The sequence below is a fragment of the Girardinichthys multiradiatus genome, chromosome 3, assembly GCF_021462225.1.
Source record: "Girardinichthys multiradiatus isolate DD_20200921_A chromosome 3, DD_fGirMul_XY1, whole genome shotgun sequence".
NCBI lineage: Eukaryota > Metazoa > Chordata > Actinopteri > Cyprinodontiformes > Goodeidae > Girardinichthys > Girardinichthys multiradiatus.
In genome coordinates this window covers 29,022,136-29,047,299 of record NC_061796.1, presented here as the reverse complement: position 1 = coordinate 29,047,299, position 25,164 = coordinate 29,022,136, and the positions used below count along the sequence as shown (strand labels likewise).

The window sequence follows — 25,164 nt, the reverse complement described above, 5'->3', positions numbered from 1 at the left end:
GAGGACAAACCACTGTGGAGAAAGCTTCAAGGCCACCCTAGAAAGTCCAGCAAGTGCCATGATTGTCTCCTAAAGAGGATTCAACTGAGGGACTAGTTTGCCACCAGTGCAGAGCTTGATCAGGATTGGCAGGAGGCACTTGTGAGTGTCTCTACATGCATAGTGAGGCTAACATGTTTTAGTGTTCAGAAGGGCAGCAAAAAAATATATGTTTTTTCCAAGTAAAATGTCAACAACAGACAGAAGTGTTACAGAAAGTACCAGGATTGTTATTCAAGTGGATTAAGGTAAAGTTGCTTGAAGATGCCCCCTTAAGACATCTGTAAAACAATTTTCTGGTGAAAAAAGAGGAGTGCTACTGTGAGTTATGCTGACAGTTAAGATAAAGACTGATTTTATCACTCAGCATCACAGTGAGTTTGGTCACTTATCCAAAACAGCAATATAATGGATTTACAATAAGAAAAGTTAAATTACGAAGGGTTTAGCCAAGTCCAGAACAGAATATGACCAAATTCATTCAGCCAGCTGTATAGGGCTGAGGACAAGTTTCATATATTAAGTCAAAATATGTGATGCTGACAGACTCCTGCCAAAGGAAACTAAATGCCGAAATTGAAGCAAAACTTAGTTTAACAAATTATTAGGGTTGTACAATTATAAATCTGGGTTATTGAAGCTATTTAATCTATCTTGTTTCATCTTTACCTCAAGAAAACCTGCCATGTTAACAGGAGTGAGTAAACTTTTGTGCATAACTGTACTCATGAACAGGGATACAAAACGCTTAAACATTAAGAAGAGATTAGTCAAACTGGACTGCATAGATGCATACAGTGTTTTTCTGTATTAATTACTTTGCAAAGGGTGCTCTGTCTTACTAACCAAGCTCTGGAGGGTTTTCCATCCGAGATAAGCCATGCCGTGAGTCATGACAGGAAACACAAAGGTTAGGACCCACAGGACAGATGGATCCTTGCTTTAAATCTGGATCAACCATTTTTTCAGCCTCAGACAACTAACATTAAGGACTGTGTTTAGACTAAGTGGAAGTAGTAAGGAGGTCATGCACAGAAAGTACTGTACCTGGACCGGATGTTTACGATCACACAACTTTGTAAAAAAAAAATGGTTTAACGTGACCAGATACATCAGATAGCCTGTAAACACACTCTGAAAAGGAAGTGTTCATTCAGCACATGTAAACAACTGCTTTAAGATATTTAGAAAGACACTGAAAAAAAAATCAAGAAGTCCTAAATCAACAAGGCTTGAGATCCTTTTCAGAGAGTAACAATGGTAAAGCATATTTATGCTATAAATGTTAGAAGAGATAAAAATAGAAAAAGGATAAGTAGATAAAAAAAACAATAAATTGGCTATTTACACTGTTTGTGCTGGTATTATAACCCTTTAATTAACTCAGTAATATACTCAACTGATAGTCTGGATCAAAAATCTTTTCCACTGTTATTTTGAGGGTCAATAGCTAGGAACCAGCAGTGCAGAATACTCCACTACAGGTTTAACCCATCTAGTTTTATGCTTCTCTAATTCTAAGGTGGTCCTACTGCAGGAGAAATAAAACATTGTGCTTAATATCCTTCTCAAATTTCATTATTCGAAGTGCCAAAATACTGCCACACAAACAAAATGGTGGAGATGTCTTGGCTAGAGGGGGCCAGCAGGACCACGTCATCGGCAAAAAGAAGAGACGAAATCCACTGGTCCCCAAACCAGACCCCCTCTGGCCCTTGGCTGCGCCTAGAAATCCTGTCCAAAAAAGTTATGAACAGGACCGGCGACAAAGGGCAGCCCTGCCGGAGTCGAACATGCACCGGGAACAGGTGTGACTTAGTGTCGGCAATGCGGACCAAACTCCTGCTCCGCTCGTACAGGGACCGGATGGCCCCTAATAAAGGGCCCCCGATTCCATACTCCTGGAGCACCCCCCACAGGGCATCACGAGGGACAGAGTCAAATGCCTTCTCCAGGTCCACAAAACACATGTGAACCGGTTGGGCAAACTCCCATGAACCCTCAAGTACCCTGTAGAGGGTATAGAGCTGGTCCGGTGTTCCACGGCTGGGACAAAAACCACACTGCTCCTCCTAAAGCCGAGGTTCAACTATCGGCCACACTCTCCTCTCCAATACACTGGCGTAGGCCTTACCAGGTAGACTGAGAAGTGTGATCCCCCTGTAGTTGGAACACACCCTCCGGTCACCCTTCTTATGAAGGGGGACCACCACCCCAGTCTGCCAGTCCAAAGGCACTGTCCCCGACCGCTACGCAATGTTGAAGAGGCGTGTCAACCATGACAGCCCAACAACATCCAGAGACTTGAGGTACTCAGGGCGGATCTCATCCACCCCCGAAGCCTTGCCACCACGGAGCTTTTTAACCACCTCGGTGACTTCAGCCTGGGTGATGAAAGAGTCCAACCCCGAGTCCCCAGCCTCTGTTTCCACCAGGGAATGCGTGATGGCAGGATTGAGGAGATCCTCGAAGTACTCCTTCCATCACCTGATAATGTCCCCAGTCGAGGTCAGCAGCCTCCCACCCCCACTATAAACAGTGTTGGCGAAGCACTCCTTCCCCCTCCTGAGGCGCCGGATGGTTTGCCAGAATCGCTTCGAGGCCAACCGGTAGTCCTTCTCCATGGCCTCACCGAACTCCTCCCAGGCCCGAGTTTTTGCCTCTGCCACAGCCCGGGCTGCAGCACGCTTGGCCTCACGGTACCCGTCAGCCACCTCAGGAGTCCCACAAGCCAACCACAGCCGATAGGACTCCTTCTTCAGCTTGACAGCATCCCTTACTGCTGGTGTCCACCACCGGGTTCTTGAATTGACTTAAAGATCTATTTTCTCATTGGACCGGTTGTCACAACACTAATTCGTTCCTTGGTTTGGGCAACCTTTCTACGCTCAGATGAATGGTTCAAAGGTCAGAGTTAACTGCTTTCACCAACAAAAAATTTGAATAAAAAAATAGAATTCAACAGAAAGTGAGTAAAAAATGAGCCAAAGAAAGGTAACTGCTTAAGTAAAAATATAAAGAAATGAGGGATACCTTCTAACAGTTTTATTAGGAAAAACGTAGTTTTAGTCAAAACACCTGACAATATTTCCCAAACATTTAAAATGTATGTTAGTTTTTGGATCACAGTGATGTTCTTATAGCATTTATTGTCATTTTGTTTGAAACTACTGCTTGGAAAAACACAGATTTATTTACTTTTATTGAACCACCAGAACACTGCCAGATTACTTGCTATTACAAATATGTATTTGTCCCAACCAGCTTTATACAGTATATCAAACAGTCATTCTGCCAAAACAACTCTGACATCCAGTCACATGTATTTCTGTGCCAGTAACTCCTTGGCATAGAGATTCTGGGAGTTGATGCTTTTCACTGTCATTCCTGCTTGCCTGAGGAAATATCTGCCTTTAACTTCTAAATCTTCCACTTTTTATGCTTTTTTTCTCGACCACAACTCAAAATAACATCTGGCCTTTGTTTTAAATGGGAAATCGTACAATCTGCATTCAGTCCTGCGTCAAATGAGTCTGCAGTAGCCCGGGGAATTTATCAGCTGGAGTTGTAGCTTGCAAACCACATGTAAGCAACAGAGCAATGATAATACACAATCTGGAATTGAAAATAGGTAAATTATCATGCATATCGTGATGTAAAAAAAACTGGGACACATCTGGCAAAATGCTAACTTTGTTAGGGTTCTGAACAGGTAGCATAGAGAGGGTTTATTGCTGCTTTCTTTCTGTGAAAACAATTCCTTTCTGCAGCTGGAAAATGAGACTGGGGGGAGCCATGAGCCTGATCCACAGCAGTAATATTGCAAGATGGAAAACTAAGATACGTGGCTGACACTTAATAAAACAGAGAGGGAGGACTTAATTGGGTAATTTTATCTGATCCATTGCTTACAAAAAACTATTGACTGCAGCGACTTGAACTGTGAGTGTTTGGGCAGCATCCGGCTCAAGTTTTTAGCAGAAAATCATGTTTTTGTTACACACTCTACTGGATATCTGGTTTCAATTTCGTGCAATGCGTATATTTGGGGGTAGATTGGTGAGTGTGTTTTGTGTTATGACAGAACAGAACCAAAACCAAAGTTGTGTATGTAAAAGTGGAGCTTCTGGGTCTGTGCTCTCACAGTGTTTGTGTGTTCACAGCTTTAGCTTTACTGATACAGTAAAATCCCGCACAAACACACGGATACACAAACATACACGTGGAAACTATTTTCCCACATATTATCCCAGATTCACACAGCTATCTACATCCAGGGCCAGTACGCCCATGATGTAAATACACTGGAGATCATGCACAAGCTTTATAGGCCTAATGACAAACACTGCTGAGATCATCTCACAGCTGTGCTTCGCTATTCCTTCTCCCTCCCACATTTCGAATAATCTCTCTATTGACTTATGTTTTTTCTAAATTTTTTTGAATATCTGTAAAATCTTTTCTCTGTCTCTTGTTTCTATTCCTTCAGCAACAAACATATCTGGATCAGGACCCACCTTGACGGTGTAACATACAGTGCCTTGCAAAGTTTTTTTCACCCCTGTATTTGCTGCATCCATCTTCTCAGCAATTCTGACCATCTTCTGTATCCCTGCTGAAAAACCACCCCACAGCATGACACAGCCACCATCATATGAGAGCTTTGCAAATCTAAACACTGAAATGTTTGCCAACTCTGCTCAGTCTGACTGAATGAAGAGAATCTGAAACATCTCAAGCCTTGCAGCAGATTTGTTGTTCTTTTTAGCGCATTTCTTTTCAGGTCGCTGTTCTGCTGGAAGGTGAACCTCAACCTCAAGTCTCAAGTCCTTGGAAGCCTCTAAGCCACCTATCTTCTCATTGAGTATGACCAGCTTCCCTGTTCATACTGAAGACAAGCATCCCCCCAGCATGATTCTACTACCACCATGTCTCAACCCAGTGACGGTGAACATATTTTGCAGTGTAGGCCAAGAAGTTCAATTTTGGTCTCATCTAACCAGGTCCCTTCATTCTGCATTTCTCCTACACTGTCAAACTGCAAATAGGACTTCTTCTGGGTTTATTTTCACAGTGGCTTTCTTTTTGTCACTCTCCCACAGAGGCCAGATTCAAGGAATCTAGGACAAATAGATGTGCCATTCTCCAATCTTCTCCAGATTTTCCTACCTGCTGTGGATCTCTGTAGTTTGTCTAAAGTTACAATAGGCCTCCTGGCTGTTTCTCTGATTCATGCTCTCATTGCCCGGCCTGTTAGACTAGGTGTACAGCCTGGTCAATATAGGTTTGGCTTTGTAGCTGCATATATACTGAGAACAAGTTACACAGAGGTTGATACTATTTGCTAATAATGTAACCTCTGAAAGCAGTTGATTGCCTGATTTTATTTAGGCTTATAAGGATAAAGGAGGCTTCAGACAAATGCATACCACATTTTAGAGATTAGTTTAGGGAAAACCATGTATCATGTGTTGGCCTATCACATAAATTCCCAGTGTCTGGGGTTATAAAGTCACGAAAAGTAAACAAGTTCAAGCAGTATGAATACTTTTGTCCTCTTTTTGCTCCTACTGGTCATGTGACAAACACACTTGCATCTCATCACCTCTCACTACTCTTGTGTATCTCACGCTGCAGGAATCTGTGTCCTCAGTCAGAGCAGGGAGGGGAGACTTGGCAGGAGAGGCGGGCAGAGAGGGAGAGATGTTGGACAAACAAGAGGAAAAAGAGAAGAAGGAAGGTATTTTGCACAAAGAACAGAAGCAGAATGAGCTCCAGTCATTCACTTTTCCTCTCCCATCACCCTTGATGCTGCGTGGAGAACCGGTGGATGCTAAAGGGGTTGGGCATGAGAGGAAGCCTTCCAACTCACACTCAGAGAGAAATTTGAACCCACTCAAGCTCACATTTTACTCCCTCGATTGCTGTGCCAGTTAATTCTCTCTATAAACCTCCTACCGAATTAAACCGAGGAAACTCTAACAATTGTGAGTGTGTTAACTCAGTGTTCACCTTCAGTGAAAGGCTCCCAGTTGTAGAGGCGACCCATGAACTCCTGGGTGTTAAAGGCCGTGCACTGCTCTGCTCTGGAGTCCAACGCACCTCCTCCGCACACCTGGAAGGGCAAAACACAAAGACAGAGAGGGAGAAATCAAAAGTTTTAGTGCCACACACTGAATGGTATGAATAGCTAAGGAAAGAGTGTTTCTCTACTGGTCCCCAGAGAAGTAAGGGTGGAGTGGATCCAGTGGAAGGCGAGGAAAAACATCTAATAATGAAATGGGAGAATTAACTGGAGGCCATGGAGGTAGGCACAAATGCGCCATGATTTTACACACATCCAGCCTCAATAATCCTTTGGCCAGCAGCGAGCACATTCACAACATATGGAAGTGATAAGATTTTTTGGAAGCGGCTGCTCCCATAAATCTGCCAGGAGTTTCAGTGAATGTGAATGACTGAGTGAGCACGTGCAGAGGCATGTATGTGTGCGTGTGTGCGTGTGTGTGTATAGAGCAGCTAGTGCCCGTTTAAGAAGTCCTCATGGAGCCCTGTAGTTTCAGGATACCTGCTCATAAACATCAGCTGAAACATTAGACTGACATCCATTCATGAGCTTTTCTATCATCAAACCACACAAGATAGCTTAGAGCATTTACCATTAATAGCTGCTATACAATAATCAGTCCATTCCTTTTTCTTTACATTTTTCTTCCAAGGAGACCAGCTTTCAGTTGTTAAAGGTGGTTTAATCTTTGGACTTTGTTTGCTTTTTCACTAATTTTCAATCAAGAACCTGAACATTTTCAGGAAACTTATGTCCCAGGTGCTGTGTTAGGTCTGTCATTGGTTTTTCTTTTACATTTTAGATGTTTATTGCTATAGATAGTTATTAAAGCTGGACCATTGTTCTATTCATCACTTGTCTTTTCCTCTCATTATTTTAAGCACACACTGCTCCAGGGTGTCATGTTGACTAGACATGAAAAAATGATTGAAAAAGCAGTCAAAGTTTATTGGAATGCATCTATACAGACTTTCTTTCTGACCCAGTTCAAAGTCAGAGAAGCTCTCCATCTTTTCATAACCTTCTGCCATGCTCTCTACAGGGTTGTGTACTTAGCCATCTCTTGTGGTGACGTGACAGCATACAAGGACAAGGTCACCAGGCTGGTGGGGTGTTGTGCTGATAACGACCTGGGCATTAACACCTCTAAAACCAAAGACTTCAGAAGGAGGACGTCTGACCTACAGCCTGTCACCATCAGTGGGGAAATGCGAGGAGAGAGTGGTTGGATTTAAGTGTCTGGCTGAGCACATGGATGGGGACCTCCAATGGAGCTCTACCACCATAAAAATTGGGAAGAAGACATCTATATGGTTAACAAGCTACAAGCTACACCATGGCACACAAGAATGCACTATAGAGGGTTATCAACACCGCCCAGAAGATCATCGCACACCCTCTTCGCTCCCTGAAGGACCTCTTCAGAACTCACTGTCTCAAGAGGGCAGAGAGCATTCTGAGGAACTGTACACATCCAGGATACCGGGTCTTTGAGCTGCTGCCCTCGGGTTGCAGATACAGAGTGCTGAGGTCATGCACTAAAACACTCAGGGGCAGTTTTTACAATAGTGCTATAACTAATAAATACCTCACTTGTTTAAAGTGGGCTATGTGAAACACACAAGTGCAATTTTATTTGCAAGATCTCCAGAGCTATGTGAGCTAAGATCATTAAATGCAACCTCAATTCACAATTCAAAACATGAATCATTCATTCAATCATTCATAAGGGGGAGCGCACAGTTTTCTTGATGAACTCTAGAAGATCTCGAAAAATCTTGCAAAGACAATTTAGACTCTGGCTGATCTTTAACATTGTCTCTCGATTCAGTGTGAATCCTGATGCTTGCCGCTTTCCCTGTCTCATTCTAATTTACTGTGGTTTCTTGAATGAATGTTTCAGACTTAAAATATGCTGGATTTGTAGCAGAATTTATTTACACTTTTTCAATTATTTATCTAAGCAAACATTCTGAACATTTCAGCAGTGAAGACACATTCAGGTAGCACCGTGGGAAGCCAGAATCAACCTGCCTGGTGAATTCAATGCCCAGCGATACACAACTGGTTTCAACACACACACAGACACACACACACGCACATTGGCATGCCGCACACAGACATCTCAGATTTCTTTGCGCCTCTAATCTCTGTCAACTCCGAAATCTTCTTGTCTTCAACTGCACCCCCCAGTCGTTGATTCGTTCCTCCCTCCTACCTCTTAACTCACACAGCTGTCGCAAACAGCTGGAAATTTCTAAGCTATCCATTTTGCAGAGACAAGAGCAAGGGAATTATCGAGTCTATACATACATGATCATTCACAGACACAATCATGCGCAGGTCCACAGTTCCCAGGCAAACCAGCCGCAGTGACAAAGTGTAGCTAAAAAGACTCTCATGGGGAAAACACCAGAATGTGCACTCGCTGACACTCGGCTCGCTGGATTTATCACTCTCACAGGATTGTTTGTCTGGTGGAATATATGTGGCCATTGTGTCTCAAAGGGTCAGCTGTGCTGCCAACGTGTGAAACCAGCTCCTGAAACTTACCAGACCTAAATTCTGCAGAAATCAACAGATTTCTGTTTAGAAGATGTGTTACAGCTCAGTCAACAAAGCGATGACTAAAACCAGAAGTGCACCTTGAGGGTCAGTGAACGTATGTGACCTGATGTATCAAAGAACCGTATAAATCTGCCATGGTGTGTGCAGGAAATGTGGTTAGTGATGCTTGTAAATATTTCTGCTGGACATAAACATGTATAGCCACATTTAATGCTGTGTAGTGTCTATATATCATGGCAAGTGTGTGTGCTTGTAACAACATACTCAATGAACAAATAAAAACCTTTAAACGGGCATACAGGGATGTCGTGTGCAGCTGTGCAATGCTACGGGGTGTTGAAAATGAGAAAAAGAGCCTCCACAATATACACAGAATGAATTTAAAAGAAAAGGAATGCAAGAAGACTCAAGTGTGTGCGGTCATGCGGATGATGACAGAAGCGCAATAGTTTGAATAGACTCTCTCCCTGAGAGAGTTTAGGGTGTGCAAAAACATCAGGAGGCTAATGGACGAAGTGGAGGGAAGAAGCAGGGATGGTGAAGTGAGAGTATAAACAGAGACGAGATGTGTTCACTTTAGTTTCATGGTACTGCAGGAAAATCTGTAAGTTACTGCAAGGACATGTATGCTGGGAGTAAAGGGTGAGGGGGTCTTTATTTATGTTAAGGAGAGCATGAACAGACAGAGAGTGGGTGCAGGGTAAAGGCACTTACCGAGGCAAATAGCAGGGCCCCTAGAAGAGCGCATCTCTCCCACAAAGCAAATGCTCCAATTCACAGTGTCAAAAAAAGGGATCTGGATTTATAGCCAAACTGAACATGATCCTCTGAGCACTTCAGAAAGAGTTGTGGAAGCGTATCAAAATGGAAGAATGTAACAAACTATTAAAAAAATGTCTCCAGCAGTGTTTTTTATTTTTTTTATTTTACTCAAAATAAATCCACTGAAAAAAAATTATATTCCACAGCAGGAATTACTTATCGAAGTTATTTAATACTTTTTTCAAGGTTTAGACATCAGATCTCACATCTATTGTGTACAAATAGTTTTCTTCCACCAGATTAAAACTACCCCATGGTCTCTAAGAAGGTCACACAATCCAAAATCTTTGCTCTCAGTGTCCTGAGTTGATTGCACCGAGGTTCTGAAGTCTGTGGCCACTGTTAATGTTTCACTATAAACCACATGATCCGGTGCTTGCGCCTTTTCTTCCTACTCCTCTTCAGTCTGCAGAGTTTGGAGGTGTTTGTGCTCCCCCTTATCTTGGAGCCTTATACCGCATGGAGTTCAGCGCATACAGATGTCTCTGTGCAAAGAACTTGATCATGGCCCTATATGTATATTGGACTGTTCATTTTTAGCTGCTCAGTGACATAATTTATGTTGCAGACTGAGCACCGATGGCACAAGCTGCACAAAGGAGCCTCCCTGCCAATTGTGTTACAAGAAATTATTCAAATCACTGTCATTCCTGCTTAAAACTGTTTGGTGACCAATCCATGCATGAACCTCGCATTATAGAGTTGCAGCTGCTGCAGCTAGTCCTGGCTGCACTCATCACCTATATATGCTGCCAATCGATGAACCATCACACTGTCACCACAAAAGTTTTGGACATGCTCTAAAGACTTGGGGAACTCACTTGATCCATCCTGCATAGTGAGTCAGTCTTGCCTAATGAGAAGCAAAGAAAAGTCTACAGCATGGGGTTGGGATTGGATCCAGTACATGTCATGCTCTTTACCAGCAAGTGCAATCAAAGCATTTACTATAGGTCAATGTTCAAGGCAGGTAAAAGGGTTTGGAAGACCTACTTTTATTTTTTCCCAGCTGTCCAGAACATGTGGAGGAGGCTGCACCTCCCTGCATCTGTCCCAGTTGGGGTTTATGCCAATATATATCTCAGAAAATTACAGTTCAGGCACAATGTTTAATTGTAACAGGATTCCAGCTGACTTTAGTCTGATGAATAGGGTATATGATTGCGGAACGTTTTATAAGAACCCTCTGAGTTTAATGTCAAATCAACTTAAAGATCACAAATTGAGCCTTAGCAGAACACGAACGGATAAAATGATGTGAAGCAGGAAGTTTCTCCTCTACACAAAAAATAATATTTACCATCTTCAGTTTGACAAATACTATGGGGATAAGTCAGAGGGCAGTTAGATGAATGTTTTCTGGTAAAATTAGACAAATAGAAATCATTAAATATCAGCTGCTCAGTTAGCAAACAGGGAGAACTTTATATTGCAGCAGACAGAAACCGTATTTCATATCCTGAAAGCAGAATAAATCTAAAGTAAGAGATGAGGTAAAAAGTGTAAAACCGTCTGTTTCTGTGGTGACGGAAGGTGAATGAATGAAAGCGGAGGGCAACAGAGAGCAGGTGAAACAAAAGTGAAAGCAGCTGGTGAGAGTGTTTTTTTTTTACGGGAGCTGTGAATGTAAAAAATGTGTTTTACTGACGGGAAGTCTGCAATGTACACCAGCCTGTGAAGCGGGGTGGGAGGAATAACTGCCATAGGGTGTGCAAATACATCTCCACAAGCAGCACACATATACAGGTCCTTCTCAAAATATTAGCATATTGTGATAAAGTTCATTATTTTCCATAATGTCATGATGAAAATTTAACATTCATATATTTTAATTCATTGCACACTAACTGAAATATTTTAGGTCTTTTATTGTCTTAATACGGATGATTTTGGCATACAGCTCATGAAAACCCAAAATTCCTATCTCACAAAATTAGCATATCATTAAGAGGGTCTCTAAACGAGCTATGAACCTAATCATCTGAATCAACGAGTTAACTCTAAACACCTGCAAAAGATTCCTGAGGCCTTTAAAACTCTCAGCCTGGTTCATCACTCAAAACCCCAATCATGGGTAAGACTGCCGACCTGACTGCTGTCCAGAAGGCCACTATTGACACCCTCAAGCAAGAGGGTAAGACACAGAAAGAAATTTCTGAATGAATAGGCTGTTCCCAGAGTGCTGTATCAAGGCACCTCAGTGGGAAGTCTGTGGGAAGCAAAAAGTGTGGCAGAAAACGCTGCACAACGAGAAGAGGTGACCGGACCCTGAGGAAGATTGTGGAGAAGGGCCGATTCCAGACCTTGGGGGACCTGCGGAAGCAGTGGACTGAGTTTGGAGTAGAAACATCCAGAGCCACAGTGCACAGGCGTGTGCAGGAAATGGGCTACAGGTGCCGCATTCCCCAGGTCAAGCCACTTTTGAACCAGAAACAGCGGCAGAAGCGCCTGACCTGGGCTACAGAGAAGCAGCACTGGACTGTTGCTCAGTGGTCCAAAGTACTTTTTTCGGATGAAAGCAAATTCTGCATGTCATTCGGAAATCAAGGTGCCAGAGTCTGGAGGAAGACTGGGGAGAAGGAAATGCCAAAATGCCAGAAGTCCAGTGTCAAGTACCCACAGTCAGTGATGGTCTGGGGTGCCGTGTCAGCTGCTGGTGTTGATCCACTGTGTTTTATCAAGGGCAGGGTCAATGCAGCTAGCTATCAGGAGATTTTGGAGCACTTCATGCTTCCATCTGCTGAAAAGCTTTATGGAGATGAAGATTTCATTTTTCAGCATGACCTGGCACCTGTTCACAGTGCCAAAACCACTGGTAAATGGTTTACTGACCATGGTATCACTGTGCTCAATTGGCCTGCCAACTCTCCTGACCTGAACCCCATAGAGAATCTGTGGGATATTGTGAAGAGAACATTGAGAAACTCAAGACCCAGCACTCTGGATGAGCTAAAGGCTGCTATCAAAGCATCCTGGGCCTCCATAAGACCTCAGCAGTGCCACAGGCTGATTGCCTCCATGCCACGCCGCATTGAAGCAGTCATTTCTGCAAAAGGATTCCCGACCAAGTATTGAGTGCATAACTGTACATGATTATTTGAAGGTGGACGTTTTTTGTATTAAAAACACTTTTCTTTTATTGGTCAGATGAAATATGCTAATTTTGTGAGATAGGAATTTTGGGTTTTCATGAGCTGTATGCCACAATCATCCGTATTAAGACAATAAAAGACCTGAAATATTTCAGTTAGTGTGCAATGAATCTAAAATATATGAATGTTAAATTTTCATCATGACATTATGGAAAATAATGAACTTTATCACAATATGCTAATATTTTGAGAAGGACCTGTAAACACAAACGTTCCTGATGACACACAGCACTCCAATGTGAAATACAAACACCAAGGAAAAAGAACAACACAGAGTTGCATGAAGGATTTTGAAGAAAAGCAGGGACTCGTTGCTGTCATCCTACTTGGTTCATCACCCTGCGAGCCTGCGCCTGCAAATCTAGTCGCATCACCTCAGTACCACATACAGGTTAAGGCTGGGTGATCATTCTTTGAGGATTACTGCAGAATCCTGCAGACAAAACAACGGGCCACTGGTCCCTGTAGCCATAAATCAACAGACGAAGACACTAATTGCTGCTTGCGTGCACATAGATCCAGGACATGTTAACAGAACTTCTGTTTTTAACATGTTCTCTGGCTAATCTTGTAACGGAGGCCAGGTGTATGTTCTCTGCAGTGGAACCACCCAGCTTTTGGCCTCAACCCCCGGGCACCTCTAGACTCCTTGAGAGGATAAACAGCACATCGATCAACAACACAAAGGACTAAAAGAGGAAGTGGTAGGAAATGTCATTGTTGTTCACAGGGGATAAAAAAAACTCTAAAAAAAACTTTGATGCTCAAGGAAGTCTGTGAAAATGTCAAAATCTAAATTCCCATTAAAAGTCCTACTTTAGGACTGCTTGGACTAAATTTTCCTCCTAGGCCAACCAAAACATTGGAATAATAAAATTTTCCTGCATTAGATGTGGATTTTCAGTGTTTTCTGTCTTCAGTTCACTTTTTTTTTGTATCTTGTCTGTTCGTCACTTCCCAACATCCAAACAAACTAAGGGGTGATGTCGGACACAGGAAGGGTGAACAACTAAATTTGAAACACACACACCTCCAAATTGCACAAAGACTCAATATAAATATAAAATATAAAATGCCACAATGTTGTAGTTAAGCCATTGAAGACTAGTGTTATAAATTTACCTCAAAACACCACTAAGCGAGGAGGAGGTGGAGCAACTAATTTAGATAATTTGCATACTTAATAATTGCACTTATATGTGCTACGTTCCAATGAACAATCTCTACCTAATTTAGTTTTTACTGTAAAAACCCAAAGAAGAGCATAAAATACACAATATAGCCAAAACTATTTGTCCATCTACTTTTACATCTCACGAACTTTGATGACGTCTTATTTTTAATTTATAACATCCATTTTGTTGGTGGACCGAGCAATGCCAGGAATAGCAGCTAAACTATTCTGTAAACATCCTCCACAAGGTGTAGGAGTGTTTTTATAGTTACATAAGAAAGCAAGAACTGCAGAATCTGCCCCAATTTGTCCCAAAGGTGTTCAAGAAGGTTGAAGTCAGGACCCTGTGCTGGCCAGTCAGGTTTCTCCACACCAAACTTTATACACCTGCAGCCATGGAAGTGATTGAAACACAAGAATACGTTGATTTGGTGGTGGGATCCAACACGTTTATTGTAATATAGTGTACATTTTTAAACAATTATAATCACATAATTAATACATGAAAACCTGACAAGTATATGAGGGAGATAAAACTGTGATTTTAATCTCAGAAATCTCATTCTGGTCCAAATGTTAAGCCAAGTGAAGCTCAGCAAAGCAACATGGGGAAACAGACCAGGAGATCCACCCCAGCTGACAAATTAACCAGATATATCTCATACTTTCTCTCCCTGGATTGTTTTTACATCATTGTGGAGCAAATCAACAAGATTAAACACTACTTGTTTCACTCCTTTGTGATTAAAAGATAACAGTGATGTTTGGAGCTGTGAAAGTTGTAGCAATATTTTCTTTCTCAATGAACACATCTAAAGTAAAACAAAAGCATATTTCTTTAATCTGCTAGGCTCTAGAGGCCCCTGTCCCTGGAGAGGTTTTATTTACTAGCAGAACAGAGGCAGAGAACATTTAAAAACATTTCTGTCTTTTTATTTAATGCTGTTTTCTGACTTTTGATTTACTGTCTGATTTCAGAAGCAAGCAGGTTTGTTGTAACAGTGAACTCCATAGACATATACAGAAGTGGGAGATTTGCTCACTGCATTTAATAAATTTTTTTCAGGTGATAATTAGAAAAACGTATAACTTAGAGCCAATTAGATTAACTCGCTATGGCCTGAGTTGCGGTATAAAATCAAAAACTACACCTAGTTGTTGCAGTGGGTCTTAAAAGGTGAAATAGTGCTGAGAGTCTGTAAAACAAGTGAGAAGTGACACAAAGCAGACAGAAAGGGATGAAAAGGAACATGAAAGAAATATTTGTGGCAAACTCAAAGCTCACAGGAGCTCATATAAACAGACTGAACAAGCTGCACCTGGTTTTCGTAGCGAAGTGCCTCAACCTCTGCTTTTCAAAGCAATAAACAAATAAAGTATAGATCGTTTAAAATTAGTGAATGTGGTTTGAGTCCATGCGTGCAAGTCTAACACATCTGTTTGTCACCTGATGAAAACAACATTATGGTTAGTTATGAGAAGCTTGGCTCCGTGCTTGTAGTCCTAATCATATATTTCCTGTGTGTAATGACAGACTGTGATCAGATCTGATCACCTGACTCTCGCTGAGGAAGCCCAAAACACACCAATAAGTCTGCCTGCTTTGTTAAAACACAAACTCTGCAGGTCTCGACTGCGACAGTGAGAACAATTTCCTGTTTGTAACACATCTAAAACTATTATCAGACTCTTTAGCACCTCTGTCTGCTTTAAAATCAGAAAAGAAACAAGCATAGGTGAAGTCCAAGAGCTGCATCTCCCATAAACCGCGTGACTTATTTTGCAATTTTAAGATTAGGGATCCAGATTCAGTTTCAGTTCAATTCAATGCAGTTTCTTTATATAGCACCAATTCACAACACATGTTGTCTCAAGGCACTTCACAACAGTCAGGTTCATACATTCCAATTAATCCTAACAATTGAACAGTGGAGTCGGAGTTAGCTTTTTATTCAAATCGGATAAAAAGTTTTTCTGTCTAGGGAAACCAAGCAGATTGAATCCAGTCAATGACTTGCAGCATTCAATCCTCCTGGATGAGCATGTAGAGACAGTGGACAGTCACTGGCGTTGACTTTGCAGCAATCCCTCATACTAAGCATGCATGTAGCGACAGTGGAGAGGAAAAACTCCCTTTAACAGGAAGAAACCTCCAGCAGAACCAGGCTCAGTGTGAGCGGCCATCTGCCACGACCGACTGGGGGTTTGAGAGAACAGAGCAGAGACACAAAGAGAACAAAGAAGCACTGATCCAGGAGTACTTTCTATGGGAAGGAAAAGTAAATGTTAATGGATGTAGCTCCTTTAGTCGTTTCACCTAGAAAGAAAGAACAGATAAACTCTGAGCCAGTTTTCAAGGTTAGAGTCTGAAACAGAGCACATAGAGTTAGTCACAGTAGAAGCTCAGTCAATTGGCATGTCTATGAGAGAGAAAGGGTTAAACACTAAAAGACAGGTCCATGTGGATCATCAGTAGAGGGTGAGCATTAAGTTGTTGCCAGCAGAAGCTTGGACGATGCCCCTCTCCAGAAAGGTGTCACAGGTAGACACAGAGTCAGGCCAGGTGTAGCTTCTAGAAAGAGAATAGAAAGAACATAAAGTTAAAAGCTGAAATAACAGCAAATAACGCAAAATTGGAGAGTAGTGTGAGAATGTAGCGAAGAGGGTGAAAGTGGTCATTATGTCCTCCAGCAGCCTAAGCCTATAGCAGCATAACTACACAGATAGTTTCAGTTCAGATTATTTAGTTAAACGGCGCTTATTTACAACAATGTCGTCTCAAGGAACCCCACAAAGGGTTCCACTGATGGTCATTGTTATACTAAAAACCACAAGGATTGGGATACCTCTCTTTGTCAGACTGATTATAACCATTGGAAAAGAGAGGGGGTCTTACAGGTAGTAGAAATGGAGGGTGTGTTTGCACCTCAAGCATAACTTAGCCGGTTTAGGCTCCGATTCCCCCTTACTCCAACCAACAGGGAGGGAAGAAGATGGAGGTAAAAAAATAAGGAAGATAGAGTGGCTTAGGTTATCCTGAACTAACTATAAGCTTTATCAAAAAGGAAAGTTTTAAGTCTAGCCTTAAAAGTAGACAGGGTGTCTGCCTCACGGACTAAAACTGGGAGCTGGTTCCACAGGAGAGGAGCTGATAACTAAAGGATCTGCCTCCCATTCTACTTCTAGAGACTCTAGGAACCACCAGTAAACCTGCAGTCTTGAGAACGAAGTGCTCTGTTAGGAACATATGGAACAATCAGATGTCTGATATATGATGGAGCTAGATCATTAAGGGCTTTATATGTGAGGAGGAGAATTTTAAATTCTATTCTGGATTTAACAGGGAGCCAATGAAGGGAAGCTAAAATAGGAGAAATATGATCTCTCTTTTTAATTTTCATCAGAACTCTTGCTGCAGCATTTTGAATCAGCTGAAGGCTTTTAACTGCATGTTGTGGACATCCTGATAGTAACAAATTACAATAGTCCAGCCTTGAAGTAACAAATGCATGGACTAGTTTCTCAGCGTCACTCCTGGACAGGATATTTCTAATTTTGGCAATGTTCTGGAGATGAAAGAAGGAAATCCTAGAAACCTGTTTAATATTGGATTTAAATGACATGTCCTGGTCAAAAGTAACACCAAGGTTTTTTACTGTATTACCGGAGGTCAATTTAATGCTATCCAGGAAGTCAGTTTAGTATAATTTTTTTTAATTGTGGGCTTTATAAGCTAACTTGCAAACAGTGGTGTGAAAAACTATTTGCATCTTACAGTTTCTTTCAGTTTTTGTTGTTTTGTCAAAATCAAAGGTCATCAAGCTACTTATAACATATCAGGCATGGATTACCTGAGTGAGTACAAAAAGCAGTTCTCCAGCCTAGCGCCGTTCCCCTGATCCCTACAGCATATTCCAGCCTTTCTAAGGGAATATTGTGATCGACTGTATCAAATGCAGCACTGAGATCTAACAGGACAAGTACAGATACAAGTCCATTATCTGAGGCCATAAGAATATCATTAGTGACTTTCAGCAGAGCTGTTTCAGTGCTATGAGCTCTGAAGCCTGACTGAAACTCTTCAAACAGGTCATTGCTGTATAAATGCTCACACATTTGATTAGCAACTATTTTCTCAAGAATTTTAGATAAGAATGGAAGATTGGATATAGATCTGTAATTTTTCTAGTCATCTCAATCAAGCGAAGGTTTCTTAAGCAAAGGTTTAATTACAGCTACCTTAAAAGCCTGTGGTACATATCCATTTACTAAGGATAGATTAATCATATCTAAAATGGGGCTGGTAATCAGAGGGAACACTTCCTTAAATAATTTGGTTGGGATTGGGTCTGACATACAAGTTGAAGGTTTAGATGAAGCTAATATTTCTGATAACTCAGGAAGCTCCACAGGATCCAAACACAGATCAAGTTCTACAGTTATTTCCAATGTTGTCTCACTTGCTGAGGATGAAGGAATCATCTTCAGGAGTATGCCAAAGATTTTCTTTTTAATAGAATCAATTTTATTTAAGACGAATCCCATAAAGTCATGACTGCTAAGAGCTAAGGGAATGGATGGCTCAACAGAGCTATGACTCTGTGTAAGTTTAGAAACTGTACTAAAGAGAAACCTAGGATTATTCTTGTTCTCTTCTATTAATGATGAGAAATAAGCTGTTCTAACTTGGTGAAGTGTCTTTTTATACAACAGTAGGCTATTTTTCCAGATTAAGTAGGAATCCTCTAGGTGTGTAGAGCGCCATTTTCTCTCCACTTTTCTAACATTGTGCTTTAAAGTACGCAACTCTGAATTAAACCAAGGAGCTAGCCTCCTATGAATAATTACCTTCTTTTTCAAGGGGGCTGCATTGTCTAATGCACCACGCAATGATGAAGTAACACTATGAACAAGAGAATCAATTTGTGAAGGGGCAGAAACAGAATTATTGCCCTCCACTTTGTTTTTCTGTGATAATGAGGAAATCAAAAGAGGAACAGATTCTTTAAAGGTTGTTACAGCATTGTCTGATAATGATCTACTATAATGAAATTTTCTTTCAGGTGTGGAGTACTCTGTTAAATTAAACTCAAAAGGTTATCAAAAAATGGTCAGACAGGACGTGTTATGAGAAAATATTGTTATGTCTTTATACTCAATGCCATATGTCAGCACGAGGTGCAGAGAATGAAGACAAAGGTGGGTAGGTTTGTTAATGTTTTGAGCAAAGCCAATTGAGTCTAAGATAGCATTAAAGGCTATATTTAAGCTATCACTTTTGGTGTCAACATGAATGTTAAAATCCCCCACTATAATAACCTTAACTGTACTTAACACTAAATCAAATAAAAGGTCTGAAAACTGATCTAAAAATTGAGAGTAAGGGCCTGGTGGACGGTACAAAACAACAAACAGAAGTGGTTTTATTGCTTTGCAATTTGGATGAGGAAAACTAAGGATTAAATATTCAAAAGATTTGTAGCTATTGATTGGTCTGGGACTAGTCAATAAATCGGACTGAAAGATGGTTGCTCCACCTCCTCCTCGTCCAGTATTTCGAGGAATGCGAAAATTTAAATAATTAGTAGGAGTTGACTCATTTATAGTAACATAATCATCTTGCTGCAGCCAGGTTTCTGTGAGGCAAAATAAATCAATCTGATTGTCACTAATCTTATGTTCAGTAAGCCACATTTAATTGTTTTTTTCATTTTAGTCTGAGTTTTGTTTATTTTTATTAGATTTTCCTGATTCCCTCGTTTTAGATAATTTTTTAATCTATTGAATTTTGGCCGTGGGCGAGACACTCTCTTAATAGGGTAATGGGTGGGTAGCAGTACAGAAGCTGCAGAGAGGAGTATTAAACTATGACCCTGCTTCCTGGTCTGAACCCTGGGTTGTCAGAGTTTTGGAGAACTAATAAATTCGGCCAGATTCCTAGAAAGAAGAGCTGCTCCATCCAAAGTGGGATGGATGCCGTCTCTCCGGATCAGACCAGGTTTTCCCCAAAATGTTCGCCAGTTATCAATGTAACCCACATTGTTTTCTGGACACCACCTAGACAGCCAGCGGTTGAATGACAGCATGCGGCTAAACATGTCGTCACTGGTCAGATCGGGGAGGGGACCAGAGAAAATTATGGAGTCCGACATTGTTTTGGCAAACTTACACACCGAAGCAACACTAACTTTGGTGACCTCCGATTGACGTAACCGAGTGTCATTACCGCCAGCGTGAATAACAATCTTACTGTATTTACGCTGATCCTTAGCCAGCAGTTTCAGGTAGGATTTGATGTCGCCCGTTCTGGCCCCTGGCAGACATTTGACTATGGTCGCTGGTGTCTCTAGTGCCACGTTTCTGACTATGGAGCTGCCAATTACCAGAGTTGGCTTCTCAGCGGGTTTGTTGCTGAGCGGGGAAAATCTGTTAGAAACGCAGACGGGTTGGTGGTGACCTGTGGGCTGGGATCTAGGACTATGCTTTCTATAGCTGCGCGGGCTCTGCTGAAGGACTGCTACGGGGAGCTACCCTTGGTGGCTCCGCACTGGTTAAGGGGCCTCAGCTATCTGCTGGTTTTTCAACAGCGCGGAGCCGGGCCTCCAATTCCGACACCCTCGCCTCCAAAGCTACAAAGATGCTACATTTATTACACGTACCATTATCACTAAAGGAGGCAGAGGAGTAACTAAACATCTGACACAGAGAGCAGGAGAGAGGAGGAGACTCAGAGAGAGAAACAGCAGAACAGGTAGCCATGGTGGAGTTAAAGCTAACGCTAAGCTAGCTACCCCTTACCACGACGAGAAAAACCGTATAAAACACGGAGAGTCCCCAAACGTTAAAAGCAGCAACAGAAAATATGTGTTTTAACGTGCTTATGTATTAGAACAAGTAAGAGGTATCACAGTAGAGAGAAATCAGATAAAACGAGAGAGCCTTCAGACACCAAATCCACTGAGTGCAACAGCGAAAACAGGAAGATCCAGACCCTAATTAAGCAGATTTTTCTCTGGTTTATGCTGGTTTATGTAATCCCATCCCCAAGAAACTGTGCTGAGAAGGCGAGAACAATGTCCCTCCTCTGAGGTTCTCACCCCTTGGCACAGAAACTTATCAGCATAAAACTGGTTACTGTGTGCTGATCTGAATCTAGAGCCAAAACAGCCTCCACAAATCAAAGGGGAGGAGTTAGATCTGAAATGAAGCAAGAAGTGGATTAGTAGATGAGATAAACAGGAGATCATTGGTTGTGTTTATTGATTAATGTCTGCAGTCTGCTTCCAATCACTCTCTGGTTGCAGCTTTCTAAATGTGAAGACTTGGGTGTGGGTGAGGACAACACAGCTAAATCTATTTTTTTCACTTTATTAGCAATACATTGTTATTCAGAGCACTCTGAGTGATACCAGTGGAAAAATAACTTCATATTAGAACAATTTAGCAAAACTCTGCAATAACATCCGTAATGTATTGTGCTTACCTGCTTACTTACATTGTTATGAACAGATAGATTAGAGCGCACGGTCAAAAGAAGGTGAATTTGTTTGGACATCCATCAATCTGCTGCATTAAAAAAAAAAAACATTTGGTAGTTTGGCTTGTAACTGATTTCTTGGGTAAACGTGATGTTCACGTTGTTCAGCATAAGGAAGAGCTGCCTTTGAGACTGTCTCTTTAAAGGAACAGCACCTTGTAAAACCTTGTACTTTTACACATTTTCATGTTCAACAACAAACTTCGCTGTATTTTATTGGGATTTTATGTGATGAATTGACACATAGTAGTAATCATGAAGGGGAATGAAAAGGATAAATGGTTTTAACCTCAAAGCTCTGGTGTGCATTCGTAGAGCCGCTGAGTCAATACTTTCTATGACCTTCTTTTGGCACAATTAAAGCTTTAAGTAATTTGTGTGTATGTCTCTACCTGTTTTGCACATCAACAACGTGAAATTTTATAAATAGGTCAAACTCGTTCAGATTGGACAGAGAGCATCTGTGATGTTTTTTTAAGTCCACCCACAGATCAATTGGATTTAGCCCTGGACTTTGACTGGACCATTCTTAGACATATATGATGATCTAAACCATTTCATTGGACCTCTCAGGGTATGTTTAGGGTGTCTGGCTTGAAGGTGAACCTCTACTTCACGTCTTTTGCAGCCTAAAGAGGTTTTCTTACAGGACTGCCCTGTATTTAGCTCCATCCATCTTCCCATCAGCTCTGACCAGCTGAAAAAGGGATGCCCCCTGCATGATACTGCCACCACCATGTTTTACAGTGAGGATACTGTGTTCATGGTGATTTGCAGTGTAAGCTTTACTGTTTATAATATTTCAGTTTGTTGATGGGTGGCAAAGGTGGTAGGGGTTTGTCCTGTAACTGGTTGGGTTGCTAGTTCAAACCCCCACTCCGTCCGTCTCAGTTGTTGTGTCCTTGGGCAAAACACATCACCCGCCTTGCCTATTGATGGTGGTCAGAGGGCCAGATGGTGCCGATTGTATGGCAGCCTCACTTCTGTCAGTCTGCCCCAGGGCAGCTGTGGCTACCATGTAGCTCACCCCTGTCAGTGTATGAATGGGTGGATGAATGGTTGGATGACTGATTGTAGTGTAGTTGACAGTTAATTTAATTTCAGTCTAACTTATCAGGTTTTTTAAAAATAATTCAGTTTAGATAAAACAATTGTTTTGCTGATTTCCAGTGCTGAATGCTGTGTTATAAATTCAACAGAACATTTTCCGTGACAGCTGTGCATGTTCACCTTCCCCTTATTAAAATCTCATTTTCCTCCAGGCAATGTCATGTTGAGTTCAGCTCAAGCCAAGATGACGGAGAGAGAACAATCACTTAATGAGATCCGACATTTATCCCCCCAACCACTACCACCACTTTCTGTGCAGATCTCCTAGGGCCCACAAATCCATCGCTACTTGGGTATTTTGTTGCCCCTATTTGTGCCCGCAGCCCCTCGGCTGATCCACCTGTTTCTCTTCTACTGGAAATACATGTTTATGGAAAAATTACAGCATAATTCTCCTAATTTGATGTAAAGAAAACAAAACAAAAAACCAGAAAAATCTCATGGTTTTCTCATATGACAAAGGTTTTAGAGCCTCTTCAGGGCTACACAAAAGTATTTCATTGTCATCTGCTTCAAAAGAGAGTGTTAAAGATTACTGACTAGATTTTTATCTGTTTCTGTCTTGAGGATTGTGGTAACTGGACAGTAAAATGTCTCAGTATGAGAGATTTAAGCCATAAAGAGAGGGTATTGTTTGGTAAAAAAGTATTATGAATAGTTTTATTTAAGGAGAATATGTACAAAATTGACTGAAAATGCTGAAAGCCATTTGAAAGACGGGAAATAATTAAACTAGAAGATACATAGAGAAACTGTTGAGACGGTTTGCTATGCTAGCCCCACCAATAGTGCTTTGACCATTCTTTCAGATGCACATTTGTGATACAACCCAAAAAAGCTCTTGTAATAAAATTACTTAGGTGCATTTAAACAGAATCTGGATTTTGTACAGCTTTAAGAGTGGCCACAATTACAGTCTTAAGGTGCAAATTTTAGTAGATGTGCAAATCAAACCTTCACACACATTGTGCTTTCTGTCACCCTACACATAAAAACATATGAATGCGAGCAGCTTTTTGGAGAGTTTGGACACAATAAAATACAATCTGTGTGAGCAAAGAGAACAGGAGCAAAATTAGTAAACTGGCAAAGGCCAAATGCTAGACAATGACATACTCAAAAAGCCAACTAAAGTATGATTTTTTGATATATATATATATATATATATATATATATATATATATATATATATATATATATATATATATTAATAAAGACTTTCTTTCATAAAAAAAGATAAATAATTAATTAACAAAAACGACTTTGTTGGGACTACACTTAGTTCGATTCAGTTTTGATTATGTGAACTGAACATAGATCTAGTTCTTGATCAGGTGAATTGTCTTGGTAGGCACCTTTGTTTCTGCTTCAAATCTGGAAATCTAAAGCTAAAACGCTGTAGTTTCTTAATACATTCACCGAAGGATGTGAAGAAGTGAGACCAATAAACCTTAGAGATGTCTTTCTAGTGCAGTTTAAAGTTACACAGCTGCCCCTGATGGTATCTGTCTTATTAGGTCATTCTAAACGCATCACACGCTCGATCATGCAGAGGCATTTACTGTTAGTGACTCTGGATAAATATTTACTGTGAGGAGGAGGAGGAACTTGTACAGTCACCAAAGCACAATTTGAAAGGCTTTGGAAAGGAGCTGCTGTTTCCATTTTTAAATATGCCAGACAGAATCTTCTCAAATTCCACCTTTTTCTTCCTCCCATCCTCCGACAGAATACCTTCTTCTCTTGTTACGCTCCTCTCGTACTATAAATCAAAACAAACTCTCCATCCCACTCTGTCTGATTTCACAGCCAACCATCCTTAACATGACTTATGAAATCCCCACCAAAGGCTCTTTCTTCATCCAGTTGCACACTCCCAAAGACTCATTCCAGCCTGCCCCCAGCTCTGTTTCTTCATCCGACAGATCCAGGGCAGCATTTCGAAAAACAGTGCTTTCTTTCACTACAGCCTAACTGCACCACTTCCTCTACCACCCTGCGCTCAAACTCATGCAAACACACACAGTTTCACCTTTTGCCCTTCTCATTTCCTCTGTCCCTCTCTTAGTTCCCCACTGCACCAACGCAACAGCACAAAACACACACCAACACACAGCCAGTCATACTTGTGATGGGCTTCAGGCGAGGTGTGTTATGACAAACACACCTAATAGATAATAGGATGTGTCACTTTCGGTCTAGCTCGCCCACTAAATTACCTGCATACACATAGACATTGAGCACATGCAAGCCTGGGCGAAGTCCTGCATTCAGCACTTTAAACCTACTTGGAAGACAGATAAAAACTCAAGCTCCCTGCTGCAGGAGCAAACAGAGCTAATGCAGAGACTGTTAGGTAAATATGTAACCCAATGAGTCAGGATCCGCCGTCAGAGGACCGCTATTAGCCCTGCTGGCACACACAGGGAGACATGCTGCCAAGACACTAAATCTGCCTTAAAGTGGGGGCGCCACAAATAGGACAGGGCACAGAAAGAAAGAAAGAAAGAAAGAAAGAAAGAAAGAACAAGAGGAGGGTAAAAGACGACAACAGGGAATGCCAAATTATCTACACAGGGAAAAGCTGAACGCTCTAAAGTGCCAAGATGGCTCCCTCTTTTAAGTGTCCGCTTCCATTTGATGAGAGCAAGCTGCATATATGGTGCATGAGGGGGAAAATGTGAAAGTGTGTAGG

At 41.4% G+C, this 25,164-nt stretch overlaps 1 protein-coding gene across 1 annotated transcript in view; it reads right to left on the bottom strand.

Annotated features, from left to right (window-relative positions):
- The window catches only part of adamtsl4 (ADAMTS-like 4), a 51,213-nt gene that overhangs the window by 12,018 nt on the left and 14,031 nt on the right, over positions 1–25,164 (bottom strand). Inside the window, exon 5 of the mRNA XM_047361486.1 lies at positions 6,052–6,154. Coding sequence (XP_047217442.1) covers positions 6,052–6,154 — 103 coding nt within the window. The remainder of the gene's footprint in view (positions 1–6,051; positions 6,155–25,164) is intronic.